General features: G+C 43.8%; 1 protein-coding gene across 1 annotated transcript in view; it reads left to right on the forward strand.

The window, feature by feature from the left end:
- P4HA3 (prolyl 4-hydroxylase, alpha polypeptide III) overlaps window positions 1-14496 on the forward strand; it is a 30705-nt gene extending 16209 nt beyond the window's left edge. Inside the window, exons 8-12 of the mRNA XM_008589355.1 lie at window positions 2126-2285; window positions 2786-2848; window positions 11261-11329; window positions 12889-12985; window positions 13837-14496. Coding sequence (XP_008587577.1) covers window positions 2126-2285; window positions 2786-2848; window positions 11261-11329; window positions 12889-12985; window positions 13837-13907 — 460 coding nt within the window. The 3' untranslated portion in view covers window positions 13908-14496. The remainder of the gene's footprint in view (window positions 1-2125; window positions 2286-2785; window positions 2849-11260; window positions 11330-12888; window positions 12986-13836) is intronic.
- The last annotated feature ends 5548 nt before the right edge of the window (window positions 14497-20044 follow it).

The following is a 20044-nucleotide window of genomic DNA, read 5'->3' on the forward strand; positions in this document are numbered from 1 at the left end:
AAGATTGCTTTTCCAGAGAATACAGTCCTGTCCCCATTTGTAATTTGACTTTACAAGACTCCATTCCCATCTCCTGACTCATATTCAAAGCATGACTTGCCAACAATTGGGCAAGAGGATGAATAGACTCTGGACCGGATGGCTTCTCTAGAGGTGCAGATCCAGCTGTAGGGCCCAGCTTTATCCCCTTCCCTCCATCCCTGCCCACCTCCCACTGCAACTCTTTGTTTGCTCCGTAAGGAAAGGGCTGGTGACATAGCAAGAGGAGGCAGGGACGTCAGTGTCCTGGGGAGATGTCTGACCTCGGGGTGGCTGGTTAGTGTGTGTTGTCTGGGAAGTGAGGTGGTGCTGAAAGCTTTGATTCAGAATCATTGGGCTTAACTTATTTGGTCTGGTACATTTAGGGACATTTTCCATTAGGGATAATTCTCTACACTTTGGGAGGTTCATGGGACTTCAGCCTCATTGCTTTTTCTGACCTTTCTGATATTCTAGTGTCAGAGAGAAAATTCAACATTCTATTTAGATTCATTGCTTTTAGGGGAGTAGGTGGTATTTTCTTCACTTTTCAGATTAAGAAACTCCCTCCTTTTTCTCCCCTCACATCACTTCTCAACCCTTAGAATTGTTGTTCTGTCCTCACAGCTTCACAGGAACTGGTCTCTCCAGGGACTCCTAAGGTCTCCAGGGACTCCTAATTGCCAAACTATTTTCCTGCTCACATACCTTCACTGAATATCCATTATCCACAAAGTAAAGTCCATATTCCCTACCGCAGTGTCCTCAGCCTTCTATATTATGCCCTGAGCCTACTTTTCAGCTTTATCCCGTTACTTCTTTTCATAGACCAAACGCTTTGGCATTTGCACCTATTATTTATTGTCACACTTGCATGTTTCTGCTTATGCTGTTTCTTTAGACTGGAATACCCCTATATGTTTTGCATCTATTGAAATTTTATGCACCCTTCAAAATTTGGCACATATGTCACCATCTTCCTGCAGTGTTCCAGTAGAATTAACTTCTCTTTCCTCTGTACTCCCCAGCACTTTACTTTAAAGTCTGTTTCTCATTTTTTCACTCTACCTTAATTTGTACTTAGTTGTATTTGTAGTTTTCTTCTCCCACATAACCCATGAGCTCTTTAAAAGCAGTAGCTTTGTACTGGGTATCTTAGTACACCAAAGAGCACGTGGCATAGCACTTTGCATGCACTCTCTATGGAAGAAAGAGCAAATTAACACATCATCCGAAGAGCAAAGAAGTGGTCTTCCAATATCAGGCCGAGGCTCTTCCCTTCAGAGCCTTCGTGCTCTCCCCAGAAGGTCCTGTTCCTATTTGTAATTCCCCACTTCCTCATTTCCCAGGGACCTAAATTCTGATTCCAAAATTTCTACTTCGTCAGAACCTCAACAAGACATTCAGGAAGAGAAACTGAACTGTGATCTCTGGCCTTTGACCTATCCTGGTTTGTTTTGGAGTAGAGCAGGAGAGCAGAGATTTTTCCGTGTTGAACAGTAATCACTAACGTATAGCTTACAAAGCATCTTCATAAACGTTGTCTCTCACAATCTTCACAAGTCTGTGAAGGAGACGTTATCATTCCAATTTTATAGATAACACGTTGACCCTTATAGAAGTTAAAGGTTAAGTACCTGCCTTAGGATCACACAGAGGATCAGGGGCTGGTCTTATTTGTCTAAATCCTAAGTTTTTTCTATTGCACCTGCTCCCTCTGTTGAGATGTCACTACAACATAGCAGTTTTAAAGGCAGGGATTTTGCATCCCAGTGCCTGAGTGCTGTGAACCTTTACTCTGTAGCCTCAGTACCTAGCAAAGGGCCTGACATTCAGTGGGCCTCAGAGAATGTTTTTTTGAATGAATGAACATGTGAATGTTGAGACAGCACAAAGTGGACTGGGCAAGCTTAACATGAGGGATGAGTACTTAGGCATTTGTGTCTATCTTACTTCCCTCCCTTCCTCTCTCCCTCTCTTCCTTCCTTTCTTCTGGCAGTTGACATAATTCATTCATTCATTCATTCATCCACTCATTCACTCACAGACATCATCGAGTCATTTCTGGCATCAGATCACTGATGCTCTAACCTGTGGTATATTTTAGTGCCTGGCTGAAGGACACCGTGGACCCAATGCTGGTGACCCTTGACCACCGCATTGCTGCCCTCACAGGCCTTGACATCCACCCTCCCTATGCAGAGTATCTCCAGGTGGTGAACTATGGGATCGGAGGGCACTATGAGCCTCACTTTGATCACGCTACGGTAACAACGGAACAATAACCAATCTCCTGGGGTAGGGAGCCAGGGCATTATTGATTTCTCTGAGGCAGAGCTCTTGCAGAGCTTCAGGGAATGCTAAGTGAAGTCTTAGAACAAAGGTCTGAATAATTGAGAACTCCAGTCTTGTGATTTGGAATTCCACAGAATAATTCCCTGTAATGTTGTATGTATTAGTTTCTTTATTTCACAGAAAACCCAAAGATGCAATTAACTCTTCATATAGTATTTTCACTATTGACAAGTAGTTCTGTTTGATTAGTATACAATTCATTTATATGAATATCTAATAAATTATTTTTTTAAAAAAAGAATGTATTGAGTACATGCCAGCAAAGATGGGCACATACTCCACTTGGTATAGCTAAGGGAAATATCCCATCTTTGACATCCCACTTTACCTCTCCCTATATTAATGGTGGAATCCTGACTGTCACTCTGGTGCCATCTGCATAAAATAATGATATGTTCTGTTTTTGTCTCAGTCACCAAGCAGCCCCCTATACAGAATGAAGTCTGGGAACCGAGTTGCAACTTTTATGATCTATGTGAGTCTTGCTCTGGAGGGATCAGGGATTCTTACTTAATGACTAGCTCTATTTGTATCTCTATTTCATTTGATGGTTTTGAAAGCAATTTCACATGTTAATTTTGTCTGGTACTTAACACAAAAATCACCAGGAATTTTGTGGATTTCGGATAGCATTTTTGTTAGGTAGTATAAGAGATATAAAGAAATATAAGACAGAGTTCATACCATCAGTATTTGTATCTCTATTTCATTTGATGGTTTTGAAAGCAATTTCACATGTTAATTTTGTCTGGGACTTAACACAAAAATCACCAGGAATTTTGTGGATTTCAGATAGCATTTTTGTTAGGTAGTATAAGAGATATAAAGAAATATAAGACAGAGTTCATACCATCAAAGGGTGTGGATCTAAATATGACCTTGTCATAGGCAGTAGGTTAGGATGGGAAGAGGGGTTANGCCTTCTCTGGACCCTCGGGATATAGCACTGAGAAATGACCAAATCCTTGCCCTCGTGGAGCTGATATTCTGATAGCAGAGGCAGAAGTACACATATCCTTATGTAAATAAATAATATTTCTCTTTCTGTCCCTAGTATAGTGATTTTGCAGTGAGGAGGCACTTTGCTTAAAAATAGTATACATGTTATATCCAGACATTCAGAACAAAATAGAGACATTTCAGTTAGATCAGTGACTTCAAACCTGTTGTTTTTTCATTATCAAGGCAGTTTCAGCAAAACAGATTTTGATTTTCTGGAAGGAAGAACTTTTGTCAGAATTGTTTAAAAGGAGCAGGCTGCCTCTGAGTGTGGAGGAGAGTTTCCTGTTGTTGGAGGTGTTCATTTAATTTCATGGACACTTACTGAGTACTTACATAGGTCAGGCCCTGTGCTTGACACCAGATACAAAGGTGAATGAAAAATAGCCCTTGTTCTTACCTAACTCACAGCCTTGCAGATACAAAAGGGATTCAAATATCAGTTATTTCAGCTTAACAAACTTTTACTGAGTGCTTACTGTCTATCAGATGTGGTACTAAAGGTTCTTTTCAACTCTAAAATTTTTTGGTCACTTATTTTTTTCTTTGCAAGATCGATAGCTACCATTAAATAAGTGCCATGTGCCAAACATCCTTTAATTAGGGAGGAACTGCCAATTGCTATGTTTATGCTTAGGTGAGCGGTGTGTCTGTGGAAATGCCCGAGCCCTTTCCTTTGCATTATAACCACCTGGACTTTGTCTTATGTCCTTCCCACCAGCTACAGAGATCAGTGGTGGCATCAGGGGAAAAGCAGTTAGAAGTGGAGTACCGCATCAGCAAAAGGTAAGAAGAGCTGTTCCTCAGCAGAGACTCCTGGTCACACCTGCTGCCTGCCCTTGAGCTGGTGGCACAGCTGCCTGCCAGGTCAGCCACAGCCATTAAGGGACCATCAGAGATGCCATTGAACTTGTAGTTCATGTTTATGTCTCTACATTCTTTTTGAGAGGGAGAAATTTCCGTTCTCCTCACCCAAGAGCCTTTCCCAGTTTGAAATATCCTCTGAGGATTTAACTAGAAGGTCATTAGAGAAAGACTTGGCAAAGCTCCTATGCCCTAAACCAAAAAATAAGTATATAGTTTTTCTCCTAACCAAGATTGCTTTTCCAGAGAATACAGTCCTGTCCCCATTTGTAATTTGACTTTACAAGACTCCATTCCCATCTCCTGACTCATATTCAAAGCATGACTTGCCAACAATTGGGCAAGAGGATGAATAGACTCTGGACCGGATGGCTTCTCTAGAGGTGCAGATCCAGCTGTAGGGCCCAGCTTTATCCCCTTCCCTCCATCCCTGCCCACCTCCCACTGCAACTCTTTGTTTGCTCCGTAAGGAAAGGGCTGGTGACATAGCAAGAGGAGGCAGGGACGTCAGTGTCCTGGGGAGATGTCTGACCTCGGGGTGGCTGGTTAGTGTGTGTTGTCTGGGAAGTGAGGTGGTGCTGAAAGCTTTGATTCAGAATCATTGGGCTTAACTTATTTGGTCTGGTACATTTAGGGACATTTTCCATTAGGGATAATTCTCTACACTTTGGGAGGTTCATGGGACTTCAGCCTCATTGCTTTTTCTGACCTTTCTGATATTCTAGTGTCAGAGAGAAAATTCAACATTCTATTTAGATTCATTGCTTTTAGGGGAGTAGGTGGTATTTTCTTCACTTTTCAGATTAAGAAACTCCCTCCTTTTTCTCCCCTCACATCACTTCTCAACCCTTAGAATTGTTGTTCTGTCCTCACAGCTTCACAGGAACTGGTCTCTCCAGGGACTCCTAAGGTCTCCAGGGACTCCTAATTGCCAAACTATTTTCCTGCTCACATACCTTCACTGAATATCCATTATCCACAAAGTAAAGTCCATATTCCCTACCGCAGTGTCCTCAGCCTTCTATATTATGCCCTGAGCCTACTTTTCAGCTTTATCCCGTTACTTCTTTTCATAGACCAAACGCTTTGGCATTTGCACCTATTATTTATTGTCACACTTGCATGTTTCTGCTTATGCTGTTTCTTTAGACTGGAATACCCCTATATGTTTTGCATCTATTGAAATTTTATGCACCCTTCAAAATTTGGCACATATGTCACCATCTTCCTGCAGTGTTCCAGTAGAATTAACTTCTCTTTCCTCTGTACTCCCCAGCACTTTACTTTAAAGTCTGTTTCTCATTTTTTCACTCTACCTTAATTTGTACTTAGTTGTATTTGTAGTTTTCTTCTCCCACATAACCCATGAGCTCTTTAAAAGCAGTAGCTTTGTACTGGGTATCTTAGTACACCAAAGAGCACGTGGCATAGCACTTTGCATGCACTCTCTATGGAAGAAAGAGCAAATTAACACATCATCCGAAGAGCAAAGAAGTGGTCTTCCAATATCAGGCCGAGGCTCTTCCCTTCAGAGCCTTCGTGCTCTCCCCAGAAGGTCCTGTTCCTATTTGTAATTCCCCACTTCCTCATTTCCCAGGGACCTAAATTCTGATTCCAAAATTTCTACTTCGTCAGAACCTCAACAAGACATTCAGGAAGAGAAACTGAACTGTGATCTCTGGCCTTTGACCTATCCTGGTTTGTTTTGGAGTAGAGCAGGAGAGCAGAGATTTTTCCGTGTTGAACAGTAATCACTAACGTATAGCTTACAAAGCATCTTCATAAACGTTGTCTCTCACAATCTTCACAAGTCTGTGAAGGAGACGTTATCATTCCAATTTTATAGATAACACGTTGACCCTTATAGAAGTTAAAGGTTAAGTACCTGCCTTAGGATCACACAGAGGATCAGGGGCTGGTCTTATTTGTCTAAATCCTAAGTTTTTTCTATTGCACCTGCTCCCTCTGTTGAGATGTCACTACAACATAGCAGTTTTAAAGGCAGGGATTTTGCATCCCAGTGCCTGAGTGCTGTGAACCTTTACTCTGTAGCCTCAGTACCTAGCAAAGGGCCTGACATTCAGTGGGCCTCAGAGAATGTTTTTTTGAATGAATGAACATGTGAATGTTGAGACAGCACAAAGTGGACTGGGCAAGCTTAACATGAGGGATGAGTACTTAGGCATTTGTGTCTATCTTACTTCCCTCCCTTCCTCTCTCCCTCTCTTCCTTCCTTTCTTCTGGCAGTTGACATAATTCATTCATTCATTCATTCATCCACTCATTCACTCACAGACATCATCGAGTCATTTCTGGCATCAGATCACTGATGCTCTAACCTGTGGTATATTTTAGTGCCTGGCTGAAGGACACCGTGGACCCAATGCTGGTGACCCTTGACCACCGCATTGCTGCCCTCACAGGCCTTGACATCCACCCTCCCTATGCAGAGTATCTCCAGGTGGTGAACTATGGGATCGGAGGGCACTATGAGCCTCACTTTGATCACGCTACGGTAACAACGGAACAATAACCAATCTCCTGGGGTAGGGAGCCAGGGCATTATTGATTTCTCTGAGGCAGAGCTCTTGCAGAGCTTCAGGGAATGCTAAGTGAAGTCTTAGAACAAAGGTCTGAATAATTGAGAACTCCAGTCTTGTGATTTGGAATTCCACAGAATAATTCCCTGTAATGTTGTATGTATTAGTTTCTTTATTTCACAGAAAACCCAAAGATGCAATTAACTCTTCATATAGTATTTTCACTATTGACAAGTAGTTCTGTTTGATTAGTATACAATTCATTTATATGAATATCTAATAAATTATTTTTTTAAAAAAAGAATGTATTGAGTACATGCCAGCAAAGATGGGCACATACTCCACTTGGTATAGCTAAGGGAAATATCCCATCTTTGACATCCCACTTTACCTCTCCCTATATTAATGGTGGAATCCTGACTGTCACTCTGGTGCCATCTGCATAAAATAATGATATGTTCTGTTTTTGTCTCAGTCACCAAGCAGCCCCCTATACAGAATGAAGTCTGGGAACCGAGTTGCAACTTTTATGATCTATGTGAGTCTTGCTCTGGAGGGATCAGGGATTCTTACTTAATGACTAGCTCTATTTGTATCTCTATTTCATTTGATGGTTTTGAAAGCAATTTCACATGTTAATTTTGTCTGGTACTTAACACAAAAATCACCAGGAATTTTGTGGATTTCGGATAGCATTTTTGTTAGGTAGTATAAGAGATATAAAGAAATATAAGACAGAGTTCATACCATCAGAGGGTGTGGATCTAAATATGACCTTGTCATAGGCAGTAGGTTAGGATGGGAAGAGGGGTTATGTGAAAAGCCCAAGAGATTGTGAAACTTGAACAACACAGGAAGAGGAGAGAGAGCCTGTCTCTTTGAGGTCCCGTAGACTGGCTGGGTGTTGAAAGCACAGACCTATAGATGAGGTTGTGGAGCTGGAGGAGAAAGAGAGAAATGAGATAGCTAAGATTATAAGAGGGAAGAACAGAGATGCCTACAGAGGAATTCAGTAACTGTTGCCTCTGATATGTACTGAAAACTTTCTTATCTCCCCAGTAAAATCTCCATTACACTTATTTTAAAAATAAAAAAATTAATTGGCCTCCTCTCCTAATTGCTGGCCTGATCCTACAGGATCCATGCCCAGTCTTTATTATCTCACCTATCCTCTTCCCTTCAGATCATGTGGGTCTACTTTCTTCTCTATGGACAAGTCGCAATTCCAATCACCTGTCACTTACAAGAGATTATTAGAAGTGATCACTTATTAGAAGAGATATATTACTCTTAACTGAAGGGATAAACATGTTAAATACTTGTAAGGGCTCTATATAACAACCAAAGATGAAGTCCTGGATGCATGCTCTTTAGAATAGCAGACACTCCCCACTGGAGCATTCCGTCTTCCCTTAGGGCTGCATCTGGTCTCCACAGTGCGGCCAAGAAAGGGCAATCAGAGACTGACATTCTATACAGTCTTTAATGCTGGCAATTCCAACAAGTTTCTCCATGTGGCTCAGTTTTATAATTCCTGCAGAACTGGAAGGATGCCACTTACAGTGCTGTCTGACCTCTTGGCGGTCATTCTGATTGTTCTGATCAGGCACAGAAGGATAGCTGAAGTGAGCTATCAGGCAGGTGATACATCTTGGATCTGCAGCTGCTTACATCTCTGGCTGATCATTCAAGCTGGCACGTGAGGTCACAGGACACAAGAATACAGACAGCAACCAAACCAAAGAATAGGGCATCTAGGGGCACAATATATCTCTGTTCATTATCCCCCCACCCCAATATTTCCTATGGCTGTTTCTCTGGTTGCAGAGGCCCAGTTACTACAGTAAAAGGTAGTATGGATGTAAGAGCCCAGCAATTTTAAATGGCAAGTGCAAGTGTGTGTGTGTGTGTGTGCACGCGCACGTGTGTGTGTGTGCGCATGTGCGTTTGGGTTTTAAGCATTTGAGACACAGTGGAATGGAATGCACTTTGTTTTTGGAGTCAGTCAGCCTAATCCTGATTCTGCCACTTACTATGTGGCCTCAGCACAAATTACATCAATTATTTGAGCTCATTTTCTTGCCCTGCACTTCTTCACAGGGTTATCATGAGGATCTGATGAGATAATGTAGTGGGGATATCACTGGAAAGTTTCATACAATATGTTTCTATCATTGTATCCTACAACACAAGTAAAGAAAAGACCCTGTAAGGGGGAATCGATGTCGTGGGACCTAGAACATGCTAGGTTATGCCCAATTCTTTCATCTTCAGGTTGGGTAAAGACCATTATAAATATTTCTAAAGATGAGCATTAAGGTTTGTGGTAAACGTAAGAGTAATATTGTAGAGAGAAAATAATCTTTAAGTACAGAGGATTGAGTTGAAATCAGGTTAGTGATTTTCTCCTCAGACTAAACGTAAGATCAGTCCAAGTACAAAACCGTGGAAGGTATACAGAGGGATGGATTCTCTCCCCTCCCCACTGTACTCAAAATCCATTCTATGCCCATGAGTTTCTTTGCACACAGAGTCAGATTTTCTTTTGAATTTGTTGGATATGTCATTCCTTTCCACTATATTGTAAAACCACATGTAAAGGAATGCAGGGAAATCCAAATTGCTCCTGTTGTGTCTTGCTCTCACCACAGTAATTGACAAGGGGGGTTAGAAGAGATCATCCAATTTATTAATTACTTGAACACAGGAGCGAATTGTTGTTCTCACTGGCCTTCCCAGTGGGCTACAGGGGGAGCCAGGGAACACTGAAAGTCACCACTGCCATTTCCATGTTCAGAATCACCAAGTCAGTTCAGTTTCCTCTAACAAGTGCCCCATCGTAACTCCTACAGCTCTTGCTCTGTAACAGAAGTGAATATGGTGGGATCTGAATGCCACAAGGTTAAAGGACATGAACCATCTGGTGGCCAGTGCTAGGCAAACTGGCTCTCTCATGTCATACAGATGGTGAGAAAATAGTTTAGCAGTATGTATCAGAAATATTAAATTTATGCATACTCTTTTGACCCAATAATACTATAAAATATAAAAAGTATAATCCTATAAAAACAATCCAAAATGCAAAAATAATTTTACTCATTAAGATGTTCGATGAAGGGCCGACCCGGTGGCGCACTGGATAGTGCGCCGCTTGGGAAGCGCGGCGGCGCTCCCGCCCGAGGGTTCGGATCCCACATACAGACCGGTTCCCACTCACTGGCTGAGCGAGGCGCAGGGGCAACACCGAGGGTTGCAATCCCGTTGCCGGTCCCCGGTCCGGTACGGGGGCAACACTGAGGGTTGCGATCCGTTGCCGGACACGGAAAAAGACAAAAGACAAAAAAAAAAAAAGATGTTCGATGAAGTGTTGTTTATAATAGCAAACATTTTGGAAATAACCTAAATGTTCATAAGTATAGCATAATGGTTATAAGCAGGGACTTTGTAGTCAGATAGCATTGGCTCAGCTTGAATCCTGGCTCTGTCACAGAGAGTTAAGTGACCTTTTGTAAAGTACTTAATCTCTCTCAGACTTGGTTTCCTCATCATATGAAGAATAAAAATAGTAACAATCCTAACTCACGGGATTGTTGTGAGGAATAAGTGAGGTAATACATTTGTAATGCCTAACATATAATTAGTGCTCAAACAACGTCAAGTATTACTATGTATACTATAACAGTGCTTTTTCCTGGATGGCAAAATGATGAGTAATATTTTAAAATATTTTATTGTATTTTTAAAAATGATTTTATGATTATTATGAATTTCTTTAACAATCAGGAAAAAAAATCTTCATATTAAGAAAATATATCCATAATCCTAGAATATACCAGTGGTGAAACTCCTTAGCTTAGGTTACCTTAGAGGATTGAGGGATCCAGGGAACATGCCACAGGTGCAATAAGTAGTTCCTATGGTGCCCATCTATCACAATGAATCATTGTAGTCTAAACTGGTTTTCAAGTCACAAGTCATGATCCATTTAGTAGGCTGTAAGATTAATTTAGTGGGTCTGATCAGCATCTAAGAAAACTGCACTCAAATAGAATAAAATAAAATAGAAAATATTAGAGGGTAGTGAGAACGTTCTATGAAATTTTTACTTCAGTGATGTGTGTGTGTGTGTGTGTGTGTGTGTGTGTGTGTGTCTTAGGTCATGACGTAAGATGTATTCTTCTTAAGGGACTCAATAAAAGTTTGAACCTACTTATTGTAATCCTCAATCAGGATGTTAGCTGAAAGGGAAAAGAAAGGAAGAATTCCAAAATATTGTCCTCTTGTAACCTTATAGGCAAACATCAACACCACTGAATAGGCTCCCTTAATTCCTAACTTGGATGATTGCTTTTCACGTTGAGGTAGGAACTCTAACAGGAAGGAATCTATGCAGAAATGACATCAGATGTCAGGTTAATGAACACAGGACAGAGCAGGGAAGTCAGCGGCTATTTTAACTCTGGCTTCTTCCTCTGGCATTATAGCTGAGTTCAGTGGAAGCTGGAGGAGCCACAGCCTTCATCTACGCCAACTTTAGTGTGCCTGTGGTTAAGGTGAGTGGGAGCCTGGGCCTAGAATACGGTGCTTCTAAGAGTGCAGAACTAACATCCTAACCTTCATGCTGTCTGTGCTTGCTAGCTGATTCCTGGGAGGAGGGATAAAGAGAGGTCTTCCCTGATTCCCAGAATCAAAGATAATCCCAGCTGTCTTTATTACCACAGCATGTTCCTTGTGCCTCTGTTTGCTATTTTATTTACACTTGTTACACGTAGATGATTACATGGCTGCCTTCCTTACCACAGTAGAGCTCCTCAAAGATAAGAGCTGTTTTATTCACCTTTGGATCCTTTACAGCAACTAGTTCCTCCAGTCATTAGTACAGTCCACATTGAGAACTAGAGGCACGGAGGGTACAAAGGGAAAATCATAGCCCTTTCCTTAGGAGCTCACGGAAAGTTAACAGGCAGTAACAACTGACTGCAGCAGAGCTATGGAAAAGAGGGAAATGCAGGAGAGCCCTGGGATGAGGCTTATTCAATGAATGAATATTTCCTCCAAATTTCAGATCAATCACACTCTCCAGCAGCCCTTACCTAATTCAGGAATGAAATGAAGATACATAAGTGAGATCATGCCAAAAAAGAACTCAACACAGTGCCTGGCACATCCTAAGCATTCAATAAATAAATGCTGGGTATCCATGAATGTTCAGGGCCTTGGCATCTCTTCTAGGCTTGGGAATGTAAAGGCTGCCAGTGCATCCTGGAAAGTTCTTCATTACCTTGGGCTTTGTCTACTTCTAATGGCCATGGTTAAAGTAAGTTCATAGGAAGTAAATATGACAAAGAAAAAAGTGTATGAGGAGAAAAAAAGAACATATAGGATTTGAAGTCAAAACACTTGCTGTTGAATCCTAACGTTGCTCCTTAGCTGCATTATTTAAAGACCCCAAGCTTCAACTTCCTTGTGAGGAAAATGGGGATTATGATAGTGCCTACTTCCTGGAAGTGTTAGTAGTAAGTGCCTAAGGAAGGATAAGTTTTTGAATTAATGCAGTTCTCTGTTGTATGAGGGAGATTTTGTCCCACCTTGTGGCTTTTATTGGGTGTCTCTCTTCGGTAACCCAGGAACACCCATGCTCACCTTCTTCTAGCGCTCACCACACTGCATTATTCTGGTCTGTTTCCTGTCTGTCTCTCATGAGCTCCCTGAGAGCAGAACTGGACATGACTTGTCCCTGCAGCCCCAGGGCTTTATTGGGTGTCTCTCTTCGGTAACCCAGGAACACCCATGCTCACCTTCTTCTAGCGCTCACCACACTGCATTATCCTGGTCTGTTTCCTGTCTCTCATGAGCTCCCTGAGAGCAGAACTGGACATGACTTGTCCCTGCAGCCCCAGGGCCTGGAGCAGAGTAAACTCTCAATCAGTGACCCATGCATGAATGGTAGATGGCACCTTATGCTATTTTGTGCCATTTTGTGCCTGCCTTGCCCCCAGACTGCATGGAGACTTTTCTTGTTTAATGACATGTATTTGTCCTTAGTCATGTGTTGCCCTAGGCCTGAGATACTGAGCCGACCCTCCCTGGGGCTGGGTCCTCTTGTTTTCAGAATGCAGCACTGTTCTGGTGGAACCTGCATAGGAGTGGTGAAGGGGATGGTGACACACTGCATGCTGGCTGTCCTGTCCTGGTGGGAGATAAGTGGGGTAAGTCCTGCCTTTCTGGGTGGAGAATGGGGTGAGGGGTGCAGAATAAAGTCAAGTAGGGGATGGTGGGAAATAGCATAGCCCTTCCATTCCAAAAGCTTCATTATGGTGCCATGTTATATTGAGATGATCAGATTATCAATCAGGGGTCCTCTCACAGAGCAGGTATCAGTAAAGGTTTATTGACCAGAAAGGGCTTGATTTCTGAGCACAGCTGAGGAGGAATATGGTGCTGAGTCCCAACCCTCTGCCTAAAGGAGACAATCATCAAGCCATCACCTCTCCCATTTAGTGCCCTCCCATGAGGAGGTGGTCAAATAAGGAAGGCGTAAGAATCGGACAGACATGTTTATTTCATGTATGTGTCCAAGAGCACTTAGCTCTGAAGACAGAAAAGGAAGTAGAAAAGGAGCCCTGGTGCTGAGGTGGGCGCTGCCAGGAGAAACCACCCTTTTTCTCTCATCACTCAGGAAGGGCTTCATGGGGGAGGTGGACTTTTAGAACGAAGGAGAGTGACCTTAGTTTGCACAGGTTTGAAAAACAGTTTACAGTGAACAGGACCTGTCAGATTTTTGCAGAGGACAGTCTCCTCTTTGCTATTCATCATTGCTAGAAGCAGGGCTGGCTGGTTAGCTAAGTTGGTTAAAGCACAACCTTGTAACACCAAGGTCATGGGTTTGGATCTCCATACTGGCCAGCCTTCAAAAAACAAAACATAGTGGGCCAGGAGCAGGGTGGGCAGGTGAGTGGCCTGGAGCACAGAATATGCCCCTGTGGGTGAGTGTGGTCCGGAGCATTTCCACTGCCCGCTCCATCAAGCCTGCTCTCTTTTCCTCCCCATCCTCTCCCAGTGGCCAACAAGTGGATACATGAGTATGGACAGGAATTCCGCAGACCCTGCAGCTCCAGCCCTGAAGACTGAAATGTCGGCAGAGAGACACTGGTGGAGTCCTGTGGATTTCTGGAGAAGCCAGGAGCCAAGAGCTAGGGTAGGAGAGGAGAAGGGAGAGCAGGAAGAAGGCTTCGTCAGCACTGCCCATTCCTTGCCAGTGGGAGGCAGGGAAGTGAAGTGGTCTTTACCAGAGGACACCTGAGAATTTACATTTGTTTCTGCTCCAGCCATGAGAGTCAGAGTAGAGTGCACAATGCAAAGGAGGGGACAGTGGAGGCCTGAGAGAGAAAGTGTCTGGAGCTCACACACTCTCTATTGGGAACAGGACTTATTGACAGCCTGTGGGGTTTCATCACTGGGGCTTTGGCTACTTTGAACATTGACCACAGGGACCCAGAAGTGGCAGTGGGGTCACCTGCAGGAGGGGCTAGCCCGACTCCCATGGCTTTAAGCCCTTCTTCCCATGACTGCCGTGGAAGCCCCAGCAGGGAGTGACTCCATTTGAGAAGTACCCCTATAAGTGGTATATCGTATGATGATTTTTTTAAAGTAGAAAGCAACTTTCTTTTCATAAGATTTTTTAATACAGCCATTAAAAATGTTTACAGATCATTTTTTCCAACAGAGAATGTTCTTACATTATAACGCCGAGTGGCAAAAGCAGAGCGTAACACGTTATTTAAGCTATAGCCTCAGCCTGGCTCACCTTCCTCTGCTCTCCCCTCGCTACGTCACAGACGCCGGCCTTGTCACTGCATGGGGTCCCACACCTCAGACCTCCACATGGGGTGCCACTGCAGTCTTCCCACAGCCGGGGTCTTCTCATCATTCCACTCCTGGCTCGGTGTCACTTCAGAGAGGCCTTCCCTGACACTTCTACCTTCCAGCCACTTGCTTTCACATCAACTGATTTTATTTTCTTAACACCTATCTGAATTGAAATTACTTAATTCATTTAATTATGTTCTGTTGCCTCCCTTGCAGGGTGAGTGCTTTGTGGCCCTGCTTTTTTTTTTTTTTTTTTTATAGCCCCCATTTCACTGAATTTCAATATTTATTTATGTACCAGTCTGCTCCCACTAGATTCCTCTTGGCATCCCTAGAAGAAGGTCTGGTTAAAAATAAGTAGGCATTCAACATTTTTGCAAAGGCACCTTTTGAGCTGCACTGTGGAAAGGTAGAATTTTTATAGGCAGAATCTGGTGAGGAGAAGCGTTTCCCAGCAGAAGGACTAGCATGAGCTAAGGCTGCATCGATGGGAGATTGTGATATTTGAGCACTTATGCCAAGAGAACACTTCAGGTCACTTGGCTCAGGTTCTTCCACAGGGATATGAGTGAGTCTTGTTCACAAAAAAGCTACACAGTGAACGGACCGGGTGGTGAGACATCCGCTCCCCGCACCAAGCCCTTCAGGATCTCAACTGCCCAGAGAGCTGAGGCTCTAATACACAGCTTTCTCAGAGCCTCCATGAGCACCTTGTCACACCCCCAGTGTTTTTGCTGAGTGCACCAAGGTTCTCGAAATCCTCCTCCTAGATTACCGTCGCCTACTCACAAACTACCTCCTCCAGCTCCAGAGAAACAGGCCTGAGACAGAAAGCCACTGTCTGTGGGGGAGACTGCTCCCCTTTCTTCTTAGAACCTGAACTTCTCAGAATTGCAGGATCTGGCAGAACCAATCATAGTAATGGTGCACACAACAAGTTTACTGTGACAGCAGTGACAGCACTGTTCTAGGGCTTCATACATTAGTTATTTAATGCTTATGCCAACCCTGTGAGATCAATACAGTTATTATCTCTGTTTTACAGACAAGGAGGCAGATTTAGAGAGTTAGGTATCTCGCCCAAGATCCCACAGTCTGGCTCCAAACTTTGTGCTTTTAACACAGGTGCTCTTATCAATGTCTGAGAGATGACAATTATCAAACATTTTTGACCAAGTGATACACAAGAATGTCTGGCTGCAAATTAAGCAACAACTACTTAATGAGCATTCCCCAGGAGCAGGCCCTAGACTCAGCTGGTGCTGGAGGATCCAGAGAGGTGCTGGATACAGTCCCTGGGAGCTGGGCCAGTAGGGGGATGAGACAAAATGTGTCCTGAGTTGTGTCATTTAAGCACAACGTGAAAATGTTGCATGCAAGAAGAGATGAATTACCATTGCATGCTGCAATCAAGAGGAAGGGAATCTTTGTGGTTTGGGGTAGTTGGGAAAGCCTCATTTGTCCATTCAAATCACATTGATAAAGTGCCTACTCAGAGCCAGGCCCTGGCTGGCACTAGGGATGGAAAAGAGAATTAGATGCTTCCCCTGCCCCTAGAAATGGAGACCCTCAAATCATCACAAGACAATGTAGCTCCAAGTGGAGGCATGAACAGAGAGCACTGAGAGCCCCCTTTCCCCTTTCTCCCCCTCCATGAAGGAGGGACAGGAGCAATTCTTGAAGATGGGGAGCGTCTGCAGAGGCTGGGCAGGCAATAGGTCCGTCCCTAGAGCTATGTGTGTTGGCTTTCAAAACACTTCACTACTCCTGCTCTTGAACCTCACCTCCCCAGGGGAGGACAGCAGAGCAGATACTGTGGAAAGCTTGCATGGTTAGTGGCTTGCCTGGGGTTACACAGCACAGCTAGGGCCAGCTGCCCGGTCTTCTGTCTCCCTCAGCAGTGCTTTTTCCACTGGATGCTTTTCAAAGCCATGTCCCCCCATTACATAACAGCTAGAGAGGGGAAAGGCCTCATTTTTTTGTATCTGCACTAGTCGCCAAGCCCTCTGAAAGTTGACTAGTCTTGCTGGAAAGTGGTATGGCTTTGGGGCCCCCACAGCACTTAGTGGGTAGATAGCTAATCTTACTAGGACTGACTATGGCTTGGGGCATTGCTTGTTTATAATTTTGTTTTGTTTTGTTTTGTTTTTTAAAGATGACCGGTAATGGGATCTCAACCCTTGGCTTGGTGTTGTCAGCACCACACTCAGCCAGTGAGCAAACTGGCCATCCCTATATAGGATCCGAACCCATGGCCTTGGTGTTATCAGCACCGCACTCTACCGAGTGAGCCACAGGCCGGCCCTATAATTTTGTTTTTTTCTTGTACTGTTCTGTGAGCTGTTTTCTAACAGGCTTGTCTAACCTGGACTCCTGGCATTGCACTAAATATCATTTGCAAGCCTCACTCCGGGTAATATTCTTGGCATTAATGACTGTTATCATTATAATTAGTGAGCACATATTGACCGTTTACAATGGGCCAGGCTCTGTGCCAGGAACTTAGGTATATTTGTCTCCTTTAATCCTCATAGTGGGCCGGCCCGTGGCTCACTCGGGAGAGTGTGGTGTTGATAACACCAAGGCCCCGGGTTCTGGGAGCAACACCGAGGGTTGCAATACCGTTGCCGGTCCCGGTCCGGTACGGGCGCGACACTGAGGTGCTACAGTGCGCCGCTTGGGAGCGTGGTGGCGCTCCCGCCGAGGGTTCGGATCCCACATACAGACCAGTTCCCGCTCACTGGCTGAGCAAGGTGTGGGAGCAACACCGAGGGTTGCAATACCTTTGCCGGTCCCGGTCCGGTACGGGCGTGACACTGAGGGTTGCAATCCGTTGCCGGACACGAAAAAAGACCAAAAAAAAAAAAAAAAAAATCCTCATAGTGAGATAAGTACTATTATGCCTGTTTTACAGATGAAGGAAACTGAGGCAGAGAAAGTGTCACTTGCCTGAGGTCACACAGCTACAAAGTGGCAAAGGCAGGATTAAAATCCAGGTCTATTTGTCACCAAAGATCTTAACTAGCCTTCCGTTGTCTGCATTACATATTACTTTGCTGTTGTGACTTTGTTCCCATTGACAAGAATATCTTTTGGAGCCAACAGTTTTAGGGGGGAGTCTCCAAACTTTTCCCAGGAGTTGAAAAGGTCTATCCATTGTGCCTCGGATGCTGAATGGCTAAGAGCCCTGTCAGATGTAGATATGAATACCCGAATGAATCACTTCATTTCCACAAATGCATGAACACCTATTGTGTGACCAGCCCGTGCTAGGTGCTCTACGAGAATCCAGGAAAATGAGGCGTCTACTCACTGCCTGTAGGGCAAAATAAGCACATGCCCAAATGTAAGACTAGAGAAGTGGATATAATCAAGTGGAAAGCCATGTGGTGCTCATCCTAAGGATTGAGGGAGCTGGGAGAAAGGGGAAAACCCTGTGGCCAGAGTGGGCTGAGAGGGCTTCCACTTTGGAGCACAGAACCACAGTGGAAGGAGTGAGAACGTGTGCCTGTAGAGGGCAGGGTGCAGAGGCCATCCTGCTTGTCCCCTTTTACATACAAGGGAGCAGGGAGAGCTGCCTGGGAGGAGGAAGCAAGAGGGTGTTGATTCTGGGGGGCTCTTTCAGCAACGCCAAGAGCAGCACAAACTGCCCTTTCATGGAATCATTCAAAGAGTCCCCTGTTTGGGGGCAGGGTTGCTCAAGTTAGGAGAAGCCAGGGTAGCCTGTGTGTAGGGCTGGGGTGGGGCGAGGGGACATTTGCCTGCAGGTTGCTATTTACTCAGCAGAACTATGAAGTTATCTAAGGGCTGTGGGAGGAAACAAATATTTGTGCCTACTTTTAGCCAGCTATTTAACCTCCCATATCTTATTCATGACAATTATCGTTCCTTTTGGCAAAAGAGGAAAGTAGGACTGAAAGAAAAGACTTTCCTGAGTTCACACAGCCAGGAGCAGAGCCAGGATCTAGAGCTTGGGAGGTCTCCCCCAAGCAGCTGCTTCTAACCTCTTTCTGGGCTCTTTTCTCTTCCTCACTTCGAGACCCCCTCAGTTTTCTCTTCCTTAGGAACTAGAGCCTGCCTCTTCCCTTCTTCCTCTCTGTCCCATCTCCTTTACGTTCACTTTCCTGGTCACGTGACCCCTCCCATCGAGTGTTTGATCTGCCTGTTCCTTCTAGGGATTAAGTGACAGAGGGTCCCCCTGTCCATGCTAGGGGCATATTTGCATTTGAAATGGGGAGTCTGGTGAAATCAAAGACTACCTCAAAAAAATGAGGTGGTAAAGGTGGATTCTAGGCACCAGGATACCTGGGTAGTGACAGTCTTTTTGGCTAAGGGCTTAAGGGCATGGCTTAGATGGCTCCCCAAACATAACTATATCTCTACCTTCTCTGAAGTTCACCACATTTGCAGATGGAGAATAATTATAAAATAATGACCACCATGCTTATCACCTTATGTGGCTGGACAGCAATAGTTATTTCCCCTGGTCCAGAAAGGTTAAGTGACTTGCCCATAATTACACAGTGTGTCAGTGTCAGAGCCAAGACTAGAAGCAAGGATTCTTGGCTCAGAGACCCATGCTCTTTTCAAAGCTCCATAGATGCTTCTTAGAACAGGAGCACAGTGGGCAAATGATGGTACCATAATTACACAGTGTGTCAGTGTCAGAGCCAAGACTAGAAGCAAGGATTCTTGGCTCAGAGACCCGTGCTCTTTTCAAAGCTCCATAGATGCTTCTTAGAACAGGAGCACAGTGGGCAAATGATGGTACCAATCCTTGATGGCATTTTAATGGGCACAGATTGTATGTGTGATGTCATTCATTCATTCAACTAAGCATTATTGATATTGCCTCTTGCCAGGCCCTTTCCTGGGGCTGTAGACACTGGGATGACTGAGTCTCTGCCCTTGAGGAGCACCCAAGAGAAGAAAACCCACAACAATACCAGTGAAATACTAGTGAGAAGAGGAACATAGAAAATGTTACAAAAGTTATGAGGCAAATGATTTTATCATTTATGAGACAGGGCTCATGTGACATTTGATTTGGACCTTGAAGAATAAGGAGGTTAGTGTGTACGTGCACGCACATGTGCGTTATGAAGGTGTGGGAGTGTATTGCCCTACCTCACAGGTGTATGATGAGTTCTTAGATTAATATCTCTCCAACTCTTAAAAAATCCATACCTTTTTCTTTTTGATGAACTTAAATTTTTCTTTATTCCTGGAAATTCACACACATCACCCTAAAAGAGAAGATTTGTTTAACTTTATGTTTTGTAATATGTTTTTGGAAACAGATTTTATTTTACATTTACCAAATCAAAAATTGTATTAAATATTCTTCTTAAAATTACATACGGTCCCTAGGGGGTGCCATTCAGCCTAGAAAAAACTCC

The sequence above is a fragment of the Galeopterus variegatus genome, unplaced genomic scaffold, assembly GCF_000696425.1.
Source record: "Galeopterus variegatus unplaced genomic scaffold, G_variegatus-3.0.2 Scaffold5396, whole genome shotgun sequence".
In the NCBI taxonomy this organism is placed as follows: domain Eukaryota; kingdom Metazoa; phylum Chordata; class Mammalia; order Dermoptera; family Cynocephalidae; genus Galeopterus; species Galeopterus variegatus.